Below are 11,412 nucleotides of genomic sequence, written 5' to 3'. Positions count from 1 at the left end.
CCGGCAGGCTCAGTAAGGCGCAGGGGAGAGCCGCGAGAGTCCCCGTGCTGTTTCCCTGCCTGAACCTTCTCGAAGTAGAGGGAAGGCACCGGGAAAGGGGATGGCGTCAGGACAGAAGGACAGGGCCACAGAGACAGATGCTTGGGGAGCACAGAGACCAAGGGTCTGTGACTCAGACAAAAGGAGCAAGAGTGCGGAGAGGCTCAAACAGAAAGAGTGAGACAGGCAGAGTCAGAGAGAGGCAGACAGAATTACAACAGGCAAGAGAGACAGCGACAGAGAAGCCGGACCTCTTGCTGAGCTGCACACTGGGAATGAGACAAGCTCCTCAGGGCTTCTTTCAGCTGCAGGAAGTGTTTTCAATGCCCTATTTATGAGGCTCCAAAGCAACAGCAAACAGTAATGGAACAGGACAGGGAAAGTTGGGGTGTGTGTGTGTGTGTGTGTGTGTGTGTGTCTGTCTGTGTGTCTTGGCTCTATTGGCTGGGGGGTGGGGAGAGACAGCGGAGAAAGCAGCCGGTGCCTTAGAAACCCTTTTGCGTTCCCCAAGCCCATGCAGATGGCATGAGGACAGTGCTCTTTGAGGGGCTCAGAGCATGGGGTGGCCCATCACTCGGGGCAAACCTGGGCCCTCAAAGCCCTTTCTCTGCTCTTGGCCACCCTGATGTCCTGTCTCAGGGCCCCACTCAGCCGAGAGACTGCGTCTTGTTATAGAGGGCGGGGCGGCTTTGAAAACGAGTGAGGCACTCGTGGACTGGCGCCTGTGCTGTTTGACGGGGAGCGTAGTGCTCCGAGGCTGCGAGTAGAGACCCACGGGGTGGTTGGAGGGAGTCTCCACAGTCTTGCACAGGACAGTAGGAGGCTGGGTGCCGCTTCTCTCCCTCAGGCGCTTCACACCCTTGCCTCGAACTGAACTTGAAGCTCCTTGCCCCAGCCTCAGCTGGCCGCAGCCAGGAGTGCTGAAATCCTCAGGTCAGGCACTCCCAGTATCTGGTCACACTCAGGATTCCCACAGGAATCTGACTTTTCGTCAGAGTCAATAGTGTATCCTCTGAAAGACTTCTTTTTGTCTCGAGGTGGTCATGATGTTTGCAAAGAAGGCAGCTGAGAGAGCACTGACCTGACTTAGAAAGGACCAGATTTGGCGTCCGGGTTGGATCTTCGTGCAACCCCAGCCAGAGTGCAGTCTGATGTGGGATTGGACAGGCTCTCGAAAGCCTCCCGTTTGGCCTCTGCCCTTGGCGGATATGAAGGCTGAGGCCCAGGGAGGCGTTGCCGAGAGACTGGGATGCAGGTCTCCTGACGTCTGGTCCCCTCTACCACGTTATTTCTCCCTTGGCCATTGTGTAACAGCTTGAAATCCTGCCTTTGGGGGGTGGCTTTTCTTCTTTTAAGTCTTTGTGGTTTCTCTGTTAAAATACGGCTATCTCGAGGTAGTGGTGAAGGACAGGTAGGTCTGGTGTGTCACCCCCATGGGGTCGCAAAGAGTCAGACACGACTGAGCCACTGAACAACAAGGTAGCATTTACTCTCTTAAGCTTCTCTTTTGAATGGTAAACATGCTGAATTCTTATGTTAGCTGTCTTCCAACCCAAACTGGGCAGAAATATGCCTTTGCATTCTGAGCTGTGTTTGATGCTGAGTTTGAGGTGTTGGTGAGCAAGGAAGAGAGTGTAAGAGGGGAGAAAAGCCAGGTTCAGTGCAGGAAAGCTGGACACATGAAGGGTGACGCAATGAGTCTTAAAGATGCAGAGAATACCAAACAGGAAAACGGGCTCCTTGTAGTTCTGCCACTAATATGCTCTGACCTAAGGCAAGTCACTGTCACTCTGTTTTTAAATTCTTAAATTTCTGATGCAAATAGGTTGCACTGGTTCTTTAAAGAGCCCTTCCAAGGGTGTTCCCAAGAAAAATATTTGTAGGTTTCCCCAGAAAGACAGGTACACTCTGACCAATTCAATCCTTTCTCTGTTTTCAGCTGACTCTGCCCACGTTCCCTGTGGTGGTGAAGATCGGCCACGCTCACTCGGGCATGGGCAAGGTAAGGCCAGGGCCGCTGTGCTCTGGGGTTGAGGCCACAATGGGAGCTTTTCCGGGAGCCCGGTTGTGGACTGTTCTTCTGCCTCAGTTGCTGATGAATTCTTTCCGAGGTGAAGATGATATGGCCCCTCTAAAACCATGAGTGTTACCCAGGCAGGCCTCTTGCAGCAAGCAGAGTGTAGGCCACCAGACTGTCCCTGTGCTCTTTGCAGCAAATGTGGCTCCCCAGCCCTGGGAAGGGAAGCTCAAGAGTGGGGACCTCCTAAGGAGATGTGGCACCCAGGTTTGCCTCTGGGTGCGAGCATCGTGATGAGCCTGGGGGCCCAGGGCTCTTGTGACTCTCAGTATGTGTGTGTGTGTGTGTGTGTGTGTGAGACTGTGCGCGCACGAGTACCTCCCTTTCTGCCTCTCTGCTTTCCTCCACCATTAGGTCAAAGTGGAAAACCACTACGATTTCCAGGACATTGCCAGCGTGGTGGCCCTCACCCAGACCTACGCCACTGCAGAGCCTTTCATTGATGCCAAGTATGACATCCGGGTCCAAAAGATTGGCACCAACTACAAGGCTTACATGTGAGTGGGGTGGGGGCCCCCGGACACCCATCACTGTCTCCTCAGCTCAGGGACAATGCTCAGCCTCCAGGCAGCAGCCAGCTCTTAGTTTGGCCTCCCCTGGCCCCACAAGGTAGAGAACACAGCGAGGGCGCCATGCACATGGGGGCGTCTTGGCCTGGCTTCCTTTCAAGGCAGAGGAGGGGTTCCCAAACTGACAGGAGGCAGAAAATGAATATTTATTTTCATTCGCCTGTAAGTGAAACCCGACACTCTCCGCAGTTGTGAGCAGACTGGAGTAACCGCAGTAGTTAGTACACAGACGTGTGGTTTGTCACCAGCGTTCATCACAGAGGTTTTTGTATCACATATGCTTGTGGCAGATACCTTTAAATACCAATTGCTTTTATCACTACTTACAAGTCATGGGAGTTAGACTTGCAGCTACATTCATACCTGTAAATACATTTGTTATTTATAGAAAAAGACTTATATTTTTACACTAATCAGAGAGTTATTGTTTTTGATAACTTTTTTGATAATTACTTTAAATCATTGAGTTCTTCTGCTGTCCTGTGTATTTTATTTTACACTTATACATCTTCAGTATTTCATACATCGAAAGGAATCTGTAGGCTTCACGAGGCTGCCAGAGCACAGAAAAAGCTAAGAAACTATAAATATGTAGCCCTGTAGACACTACAGAATGTGAAAAGCATTGTGGTTATGAGAATAGGTGACTGTTCCATGTAACTGGGTCCATTTGCCAAAATGAGAAGGGAAAGGCTTCCTGCGATAGAATTGAGAAAAAGAAAAGATTTCAAGACTACCCGATCTTCTGAAATATACATCCAAACACAAATGGCTTACAAGTCCAATTTTGGAAATAGTAACTTCACATTTTCCCCGATAACTCAGTTGGTAAAGAACCCGTCTGCAGTGCAAGAGACCCCAGTTCAATTCCTAGGTTGGGAATATCCCTGGAAAAGGGAAAAGCTACCCATTCCAGTATTCTGGCCTGGAGAATTCCATGGACATGGGGTCACAAAGAGTCGGACACGACTGAGCGACTTTCACTTTCACTTCAACTTCACACTTCAAAAAAATTTAAGGTGGTATTTTTCTTCACAAAGAAAGAACATCACAATCTATGAATGTGACCTTTGCCACACTGGACTTGAGCTCCCATCAGGGTGGAGCAGCTTCCCTCCCCTTCACCCACCTATTTTCATTTTTCTTCCCTCGTCTTTCTTTTTAGGGTTTATACTCCCTGCCCCTCGAGAGAGTTAGGAGCCCGTCCCTGTGCGCCCTTCTTGTAACCCCTCGCACACCTCTAGCTGAGCACTCTTCGCACACGGGCGTTTGTACGGCGCTCCTCTGAGCTCTCTGGGTGGTAATGACAGAGTCATTGCTCAGCCTGCTTCCTGGTCAGCCTGCTTCCTGGTGCAGCAGCAGACTCCTAGGAGGCACCCAATGAATATGCAGAGAGAAGCCTTGTGGGGAACTGAGGCACCGAATCCTTTTTACAACTTTATTGGCCAGATTCCTACTTTCTGAGTTTATCATTTTTTATTTAAAGCTATTCTGCTTCAGAAAGGAATTTAAGGTTGCTTTAAGAGTACACACAATGTGGGACTTCCCTGTGGTCCAGCGGTTAGGACTCTGCACTCTCACTCCTGAAGGCCCGGGTTCCGTCCCTGGTCAGAGAACTAAGATCCCAAGTGCTGTGCATGGCCAAGTAAATAAATAAATAAAATAAGTAAGTATGCACAATATAAGACAGGAAGATGCAGGTTCAATCCCTGGGTCAGGAAAATCCCCTGGAGGAAGAAATAGCAACCCACTCCAGTATTCTTGACTGGGAAATCCCAAGGACAGAGGAGCCTGATGGGGTACAGTCCATGGGGTTGCAAAGAGTTGGACACGACTTAGCACAATTTAAAAGACCGTTATAAAAACTAGCTAAAAGTAGTAGGAAAAGCCATGATTTTGGTACTGATGAAAGCAGATTTCCTATCCTTTAATTTTAAAATCCCATAAATAAACAAAAAAGCATCGACGATGGTAGAGCAAGAGGGTCTTGATCCTTAAAAGGAGGCACCACATTTTTAAAAATTGAGGTTTCTGAAAACAACTTAAATGGAGCATAAGAAAAGAGAATCCCCAACCACTGATGAGGGGTAAGCGACGAGAGCAGCTTTAGAAAATATTCACTTTTACTTGTGAGGGACTGTCAGTTATTTGGGCAAATGTTTAGGTTCTCTCAGCTCCTCTTCCCCAAACTTTTGGCCATCTTCTTGCTCTCAGAAGAAGGAACTGACCTGACAGTAGCCAAGGTAAGTTTTGAGATTCTTCCCTTCTGCCCAAGCCCTCACCTAGAGACCAGGAGATGGCTAGGCTTGGTGGGAAGAGTGCACCGCCCCTGCTGTCTGTCAGTCAGCAATAATGTGGGTCCCTCTATGGACGTCGGATGGCCTGTGAGTCCTGAATGGCCATTGAGCTGTCCCTGAATGGCTTCTCAGCTTCCCCTCTGCTCCCATGTGCCCCAGGTAGCCTTCATGGATCTGTGCCTGGCATCCCATTGTTAGAGAAAGGTGTGAAGCATAAGGGGCTTTACTATTACTCACTCAAAAGTTTCTGACACCCTATTATGGATCATGGCCTTGTCCTGCAGACAAGGAAGTGAGGGACTCTGCCCAGCCTGGTCACAGGAGCACACCTATGAAGCACCAGTGCTAGGAAGACAGCATTATTTTTTCTCTGATCTGTCTTTGTGTTTCTGTTCACATAGAGCAAGCCACTCAACTGTGAGTTGTTCATCTTTTCTGAACTAGGCAGTGGGGTGTAGGGGAAAGCGAAACCCAGTGAGGGCACCAAGAGTCCTGGGCTTGTTGTTTAGTCACTAAGTCGTGTTCAACTCTGCGACTCCAGGAACTGCTGCACGCCAGGCTTCCCTGTCCTTCACTACCTCCTGGAATTTGCTCAGACTTATGTCCTTTGACTTGTTGATGCCATCCAAGCATCTCATCCTCTGCTGCCTGTTTATCCTCTTGCCTTCAGTCTTTCCCGGTATCAAGGTCTTTTCCAATGAGTTGCCTCTCTGCATCAGGTAGTCGAAGGATTGGAGCTTCAGTGTCAGCACCAGTCCTTCCAATGAATATTCAGGGTTGATTTCTTTTAGGATTGACTGATTTGATCTCCTTGTAGTCCAAGGGACTCTCAAGAGTCTTCTCCAGCACCACAGTTGGAAAGCATCAATTCTTGGCACACAGCCTTCTTTATGGACCAACTCTCACATCCATACAAGACTACATCCATACATACACACCTTGATGTACGGACCTTTGTCAGCAGAGTAGTGTCTCTGCTTTTTTGATATGCTGTCTAGGTTTGTCATAGCTTTTCTTCCAAGGAGAAAGCATCTTTTAATTTCATGGCTGCAGTCACCATCCACAGTGATTTTGGAGCCCAAGAGAAGAAAATCTGTCACTGTTTCCACTTTTCCCCATCTATTTGCCATGAAGTAATGGAGCTGGATGCCATGACCTTAGTTTTTTCAATGTTGAATTTTAAGCCAGCTTTTTCACTCTCTTCTTTCATCCTCATCAAGAGGCTCTTTGGTTCCTCTTCATTTTCTGCCGTTAGAGTGGTGTCATCTGCATATCTGAGGTTGTTGATATTTCTCCCGGCAATCTAGATTCCAGCTTGTGATTCATCCAGCCTGGCATTTCACATGATGTACTCTGCATATAAATTAAATAAACAGGGTGACATACAGCCTTGATGTACTCCTTTCCCAATTTGGAACCAGTCTGTTGTTCCATGTCCGGTTTTAACTGTTGCTTCTTGACCTGCATACAGGTTTCTCAGAAGACAGGTAAGATGGTCTGGTATTCCCATCTCTTTAAGAATTTTCCACAGTTTGTTGTGATCCACACAGTCAAAGGCTTTAGCGTAGCCAATAATGTAGAAGTAGATGTTTTTCTGGACTTCCCTTGCTTTTTCTATGATCCAACAGATGTTGACAATTTGGTTTCTGGTTCCTCTGCCTTTTCTAAATCCAGCTTGTACATCTGAAAGTTCATGTTCTGCTGAAGCCTAGCTTGAAGGATTTTGAACATTACCTTGCTAGCATGTGAACCTAGTTTGACTAGATATACAATCTTGGACGAGTCAGCTAACCTTTCTGAGTCTCAATCTCCTCATCTGTAAAGTGGGGGCAAAAACTGCAGCCTACTCACACCAGGGAATTTTCAGTGAGGCTCTGGTAAGGGATTTGGGATGGAGCAGCCTTGCAAGGGAATCAGCACTGTACAGATGTGAGGCGTTGGGCTCAGCTCTCTAGGCTGGCGCAGGGCTCTGAAGAACCTGCCACATGTCTTGGTTCCCAGTGTCTGGTATCAGATCTCCAGGGAGGAGACTCCTGAGAACTGCTGAGCAGAGAATCACATCATCAGTCTCCAGTCATAGTGAGTGACAAGGCCGGCATGTGTAGGGAGTGACTGGGCTCTGTCAGTGGATGAGCGTGGCTTTTCTGTCCCTGGGCCATCCCCTTCCTCTTGACTTGGTCTCAGTGAAGACTAATTTACAGTTTACTTAAAACCTGTATAATTTGGTCCTCATGGCAGCCCTGTGTTTACACAAGGATAAATAAGGCTCAGAGAGGTGAGGTGATTCACCCAAGGTCACCCAACCAGTCAAGAGCAAATCCAGAACCAGAAACCAGGTCAATTGCCTCCTCCTTAGTCCAACACCAATTGAGTCTATGTAACGTGTGGCCACAGATGGAGGACACAGGGCACGGAAGAGAAGGCTTGGGGACTTGACTCCATGGGCTCCACGTGAGGGATGAGGCAGCTTAAGCCTGAAGAGGCCAGCCGGCTTGTCCAGAGCCACAGTGCTGATACTGTAGGCCCTCAGTGTTAACTGTTGAAAGAATAAGTGAGCTAGTAAGGAAGCCATGGGAAGATACTCACTGGAGCCTGGAGGGTGTTTCCAGCACCAACAGAATTCAGCTTGTGCATACCAAGGCAGCCCAGATACCAAGTGGGTGGGCTGATGGGAATACTAGACCCAATTTGTTGTTGTTGTTTAGTTGCTCAGTTGTGTTTGACTCTGCAATCCCGTGGACTGCAGCACGCCAGGCTTCCCTGTCCTTCACTATCTCCCGGAGTTTGCCCAACTCATGTCCATTGAGTCAGTGACGCCATCCAACCATCTCACCCTCTGCTACCGTCTTGTCCTCCTCCCCTCAGTCTTTCCCAGCACCAAGGTCTTTTCCAATGAGTCAACTCTTCCCATCAGGTGGCCAAAGTACAAGACACAATATATATCCTCAAGTGGTTAATAGATTTGTGGACAGAAGACTTAGCTCAGATAACTAAAGTAAAAAGTAGACACAGGATTTGAAGAGAGGTGGAGGCAAAGTCCTCTAGGAATTGTAAGGAGAGCAAGTGCTCATCAGGTTGAAAAGATCAGGGAAGACTCCAGGGCACCAGGGCAACCTGGGCTGGACCCTTGTAGAAAGGAGGAGAGCATTATGGTTGGGGGGTTGGCAGCGGAAGCCAGGCTCTCGGGTCAGCAGACAGGCCCCCAGGCTCTGGGTGGGGGAGACAGGTGGGGACAGCGACCATGAGCTGTCACTTGGCGGGGCCTTGTTGCAGGAGGACGTCAATCTCAGGGAACTGGAAGACAAACACTGGCTCTGCAATGCTGGAGCAGATCGCCATGTCAGACCGGTGAGTGAGGGGAGGGGTGCAGCGCCCCTGTCTGGTGAGGGCGGCTTCCATAGAACAGGAGGTGTAAGAAATGAGTCCTGCCCAAAGGGAGCCTCTAATCTAGCCAGACAGATGGAACACAAAGGCCCAAACACCCAGTAAGAAGATCAGGCAGGACTGGAGATATGATGAGAATGATGGAGATAAAGACTGGACTTGCCATAGATGCTCCAGGGCAGGAGGAGTTACTGTGGGCTGAACAGCTGAGGGAGGCTGCGTAGAGTAGATGAGACCTGCTCTAAGCTTGGGAAGGTGGAGAGGGTCTAGAGAGCAAAGCAAGAGGGTGCGGTAGATAAGGCAGTGTGCTTGATTGATGGGGGGAGGTCTGGGGGGTGCAGCCAGGAGAGGTAGAGGCCGCCAGGATCCCATGACCACAAGCGGGCTAGGTGGGAGCTAGTGCCCCAGCCTCAGGACACTTTCCCCCACCCCACTCCAGGTACAAGCTGTGGGTGGACACCTGCTCTGAGATCTTTGGTGGCCTCGACATCTGTGCTGTCAAAGCTGTGCATGGCAAAGATGGAAAAGACTATATTTTTGAGGTAAGTCTGGCCCAAAGAGTATATCAGTAAGAGACGAGCCCTAGGGCTGGAGGCCAAGCTCTTGGCTTGAGAGCTGCACGGGCACACGGACTGCAGTTAGGTTAGAGTCTCCTGAGCCACGGGAAGGTTCCCGGGTGACACAGCTGGGGAGCGTGCAGAGCCAAACAGCTGCCAGTAGAGCTGTGGTTTCTAACCAGCCGGGCTGACCCACACCATTGGTGAGAGATGCCAGACCCGCGTTCCTGGGTCCTAGCCTGCCACTCCTCCGGGAAGCCTTCAGTGGTTTTGCCATTCTAGTCTCAGGAAGCTGGCCTTGGGAATCATTGGATCCAGTCTGCTCTGCCAGTGAGAGAATGGAGGCCTGATGCCACAAGCAAAGCCACACAGTGAGTCGGTGTCTCAGCCTGGCTAGAACTCAGGTCTCCTGGATGCAGGAGATTCTTCTTAGCCCTTCTCTGAGCCCTGGAGACACTTGACTCAGTCTGGGCCTCTGGCACAACCTTGCTGACCCTTTTCCCATGTTAAAGGGAGAGACAGTGGCCATATGTGTCCTTCACACACATTCCTGTCCAGTCTTCCTGGGAGCAGAAGAGGCTCCTTGCCAGGTGTTGGCAGTATTTACGGAGGATTCATGTCTGGAGCCCAAAGTGGGCTTCAGAATCTACTCCATGGCCTGCTCAGCATGTAACTTCTACATGGTCATACTACCCTTCTCTTGGTGGGCCTTGGTTTTCTTATCCCTGAATGAGAGAGTTGAACTATGGAGTCTGTGATCCTGGGCAGGCAGACACTTCCTAAAGGAGGAAAACATTGATCTGGACCTTGACATACAGGAGGAATTGGCTCGGTGGCGAAAGTGAAGGCATCTCAGGTCATGAGCAAAGGCAGGAAGCCAGTCATTTAATGGGCAGAGTATCAGTGGGGACAGAGGTTGTGTGGGAGAAGAGTCACAGAGGAGAGAACTGCCTTCTAACTGGAGTTAAGGGCCTGGCCTTCCGTGTTCCTGCTCCCCTGTCTGCCAGCCTCAGAGCCCGGGGCTGGACTGTCTGCCTGCCCTCTGCCTCTCCCCGCCACCCTCAGTCGCCAGACTGAAGTCCCACTGAGCCCTGACCTGCATGAAGTCTGGGGAGGCCCAAGGCCAAGGCTGCAGGAGAAGGGAACGGAGGCATGCAAAGGAGCATGCCTCCAACGGAAGACACAAGCACCCACTTCACCCCAACCTACCTCTGCTGGCTTAAGTCCTGCTCGTTCTGAAAGACTGTCCCAGGCCGTGGATGTCTCCTTTCCTAACCGAGTTCCCTTCCTCCCCCAGGTCATGGACTGTAGTATGCCGCTGATCGGGGAGCACCAGGTGGAGGACAGACAACTCATCACTGAGCTGGTCGTCAGCAAGATGAACCAGCTGCTGTCGAGGACCCCTATCCTCTCTCCTCAGAGACCCTTAACCACCCAGCAGCCACAGGTAAGCAGGGAGGAGACACAAAGGCAGCCACGAACCCTTGCCTAGCCTGCTGCTCCAGACGGCAGTGGCTCTAGGACGGAGCAGAGGTCAGATGCCCACAGGTCTGGATGGGCTCTCTGGAGTCTTTTCCTTCTCCCTCTCTTTCCCTTCCCTCCCCTCTGGACACCTGATTATCTTCCATCACCCCTAATAGAAACCTTCTCATTAGCAATATGCAGGATCAGCTTTATAACTGTCCAGAGATGGAGTATCAGATCCCTCCCCTCTGAACTTGAGGACTCCAGGGAACCAGACCCTGTTCCCTCTGGGACTTGTAACCTGGAGTTCTTTGAGGAAGGGCTGGGTCAGGTCTCATTAGCTGCTCAATGCCTGAGAGGTCTGTCACACTTGTAGAGAAAGAAGGGTGTTTCTGAGACACCTGCTGGTCTGGAGAGGGGGAGAGTCGGGTCCCTCATTCTGGGAGAGAGTAACAGGTAGAACTCAAATAAGAACTCTGCTTTCCTCTCTAGGGGAGACGAGACAACTTCCTAGTTGCCTGTGGTGTGTGACTCAGGTCAGTCACATCCCCAATGACAGTACTCCAGCCACAGGTCTAGTGGGAGATCCACACTGAAGCTTTGGTGGAACCTCAAGCTCTGTGGCTCTAGAATGGGCCAAAGAAAGGCAGGGACCCTGGGCCTGAGGGCCTTTAGTCCCTCTAGGATGTAGCTCCTTTTTCAAAAATATTGCCAAACTCTTCCCTCCACTGTGTAATAGAGTTGTAACACCTTGGAACAGTGAATCCAAGAACTGAGTCCTAGTTTAGCTCCAAATGGCTGTGTGACTTTGGGGGGAAGTTACTACCCTTTCTAGGGTTCAGGTTTTATCACTTGTAAATGAAAATCTCGCAGCAATCTTGCTTTCAAGATCCTACTTTAAACATTTAAGGAGGTGGAGTCGAACTCAGAATGTGGGCTTTGATGCAAGAACTCTCCAAGTTTGATAGTTTACTGGCTTTGTGACCCTGAGCAAGGACTGTATCTCTGACTCAGGAGAGATCTGA

The 11,412-nt window shown here is 50.1% G+C and overlaps 1 protein-coding gene across 3 annotated transcripts in view; it reads left to right on the top strand.

Moving 5' to 3' along the window:
* SYN2 (synapsin II) overlaps window positions 1-11,412 on the top strand; it is a 190,149-nt gene that overhangs the window by 126,656 nt on the left and 52,081 nt on the right. For all 3 annotated transcript variants that reach the window (XR_009492416.1, XM_024983311.2, XM_024983310.2), the window contains exons 6-10: window positions 1,979-2,041; window positions 2,471-2,613; window positions 8,256-8,330; window positions 8,806-8,908; window positions 10,221-10,370. Coding sequence is in view for 2 of the 3 variants with exons in the window: in XM_024983311.2 (XP_024839079.1) it covers window positions 1,979-2,041; window positions 2,471-2,613; window positions 8,256-8,330; window positions 8,806-8,908; window positions 10,221-10,370 (534 nt within the window). In the remaining variant the exon portion in view is untranslated. The remainder of the gene's footprint in view (window positions 1-1,978; window positions 2,042-2,470; window positions 2,614-8,255; window positions 8,331-8,805; window positions 8,909-10,220; window positions 10,371-11,412) is intronic.

This window comes from Bos taurus, chromosome 22 (assembly GCF_002263795.3).
Source record: "Bos taurus isolate L1 Dominette 01449 registration number 42190680 breed Hereford chromosome 22, ARS-UCD2.0, whole genome shotgun sequence".
Taxonomy (NCBI): domain Eukaryota; kingdom Metazoa; phylum Chordata; class Mammalia; order Artiodactyla; family Bovidae; genus Bos; species Bos taurus.
This window is presented reverse-complemented; position numbering and strand designations above follow the sequence as displayed.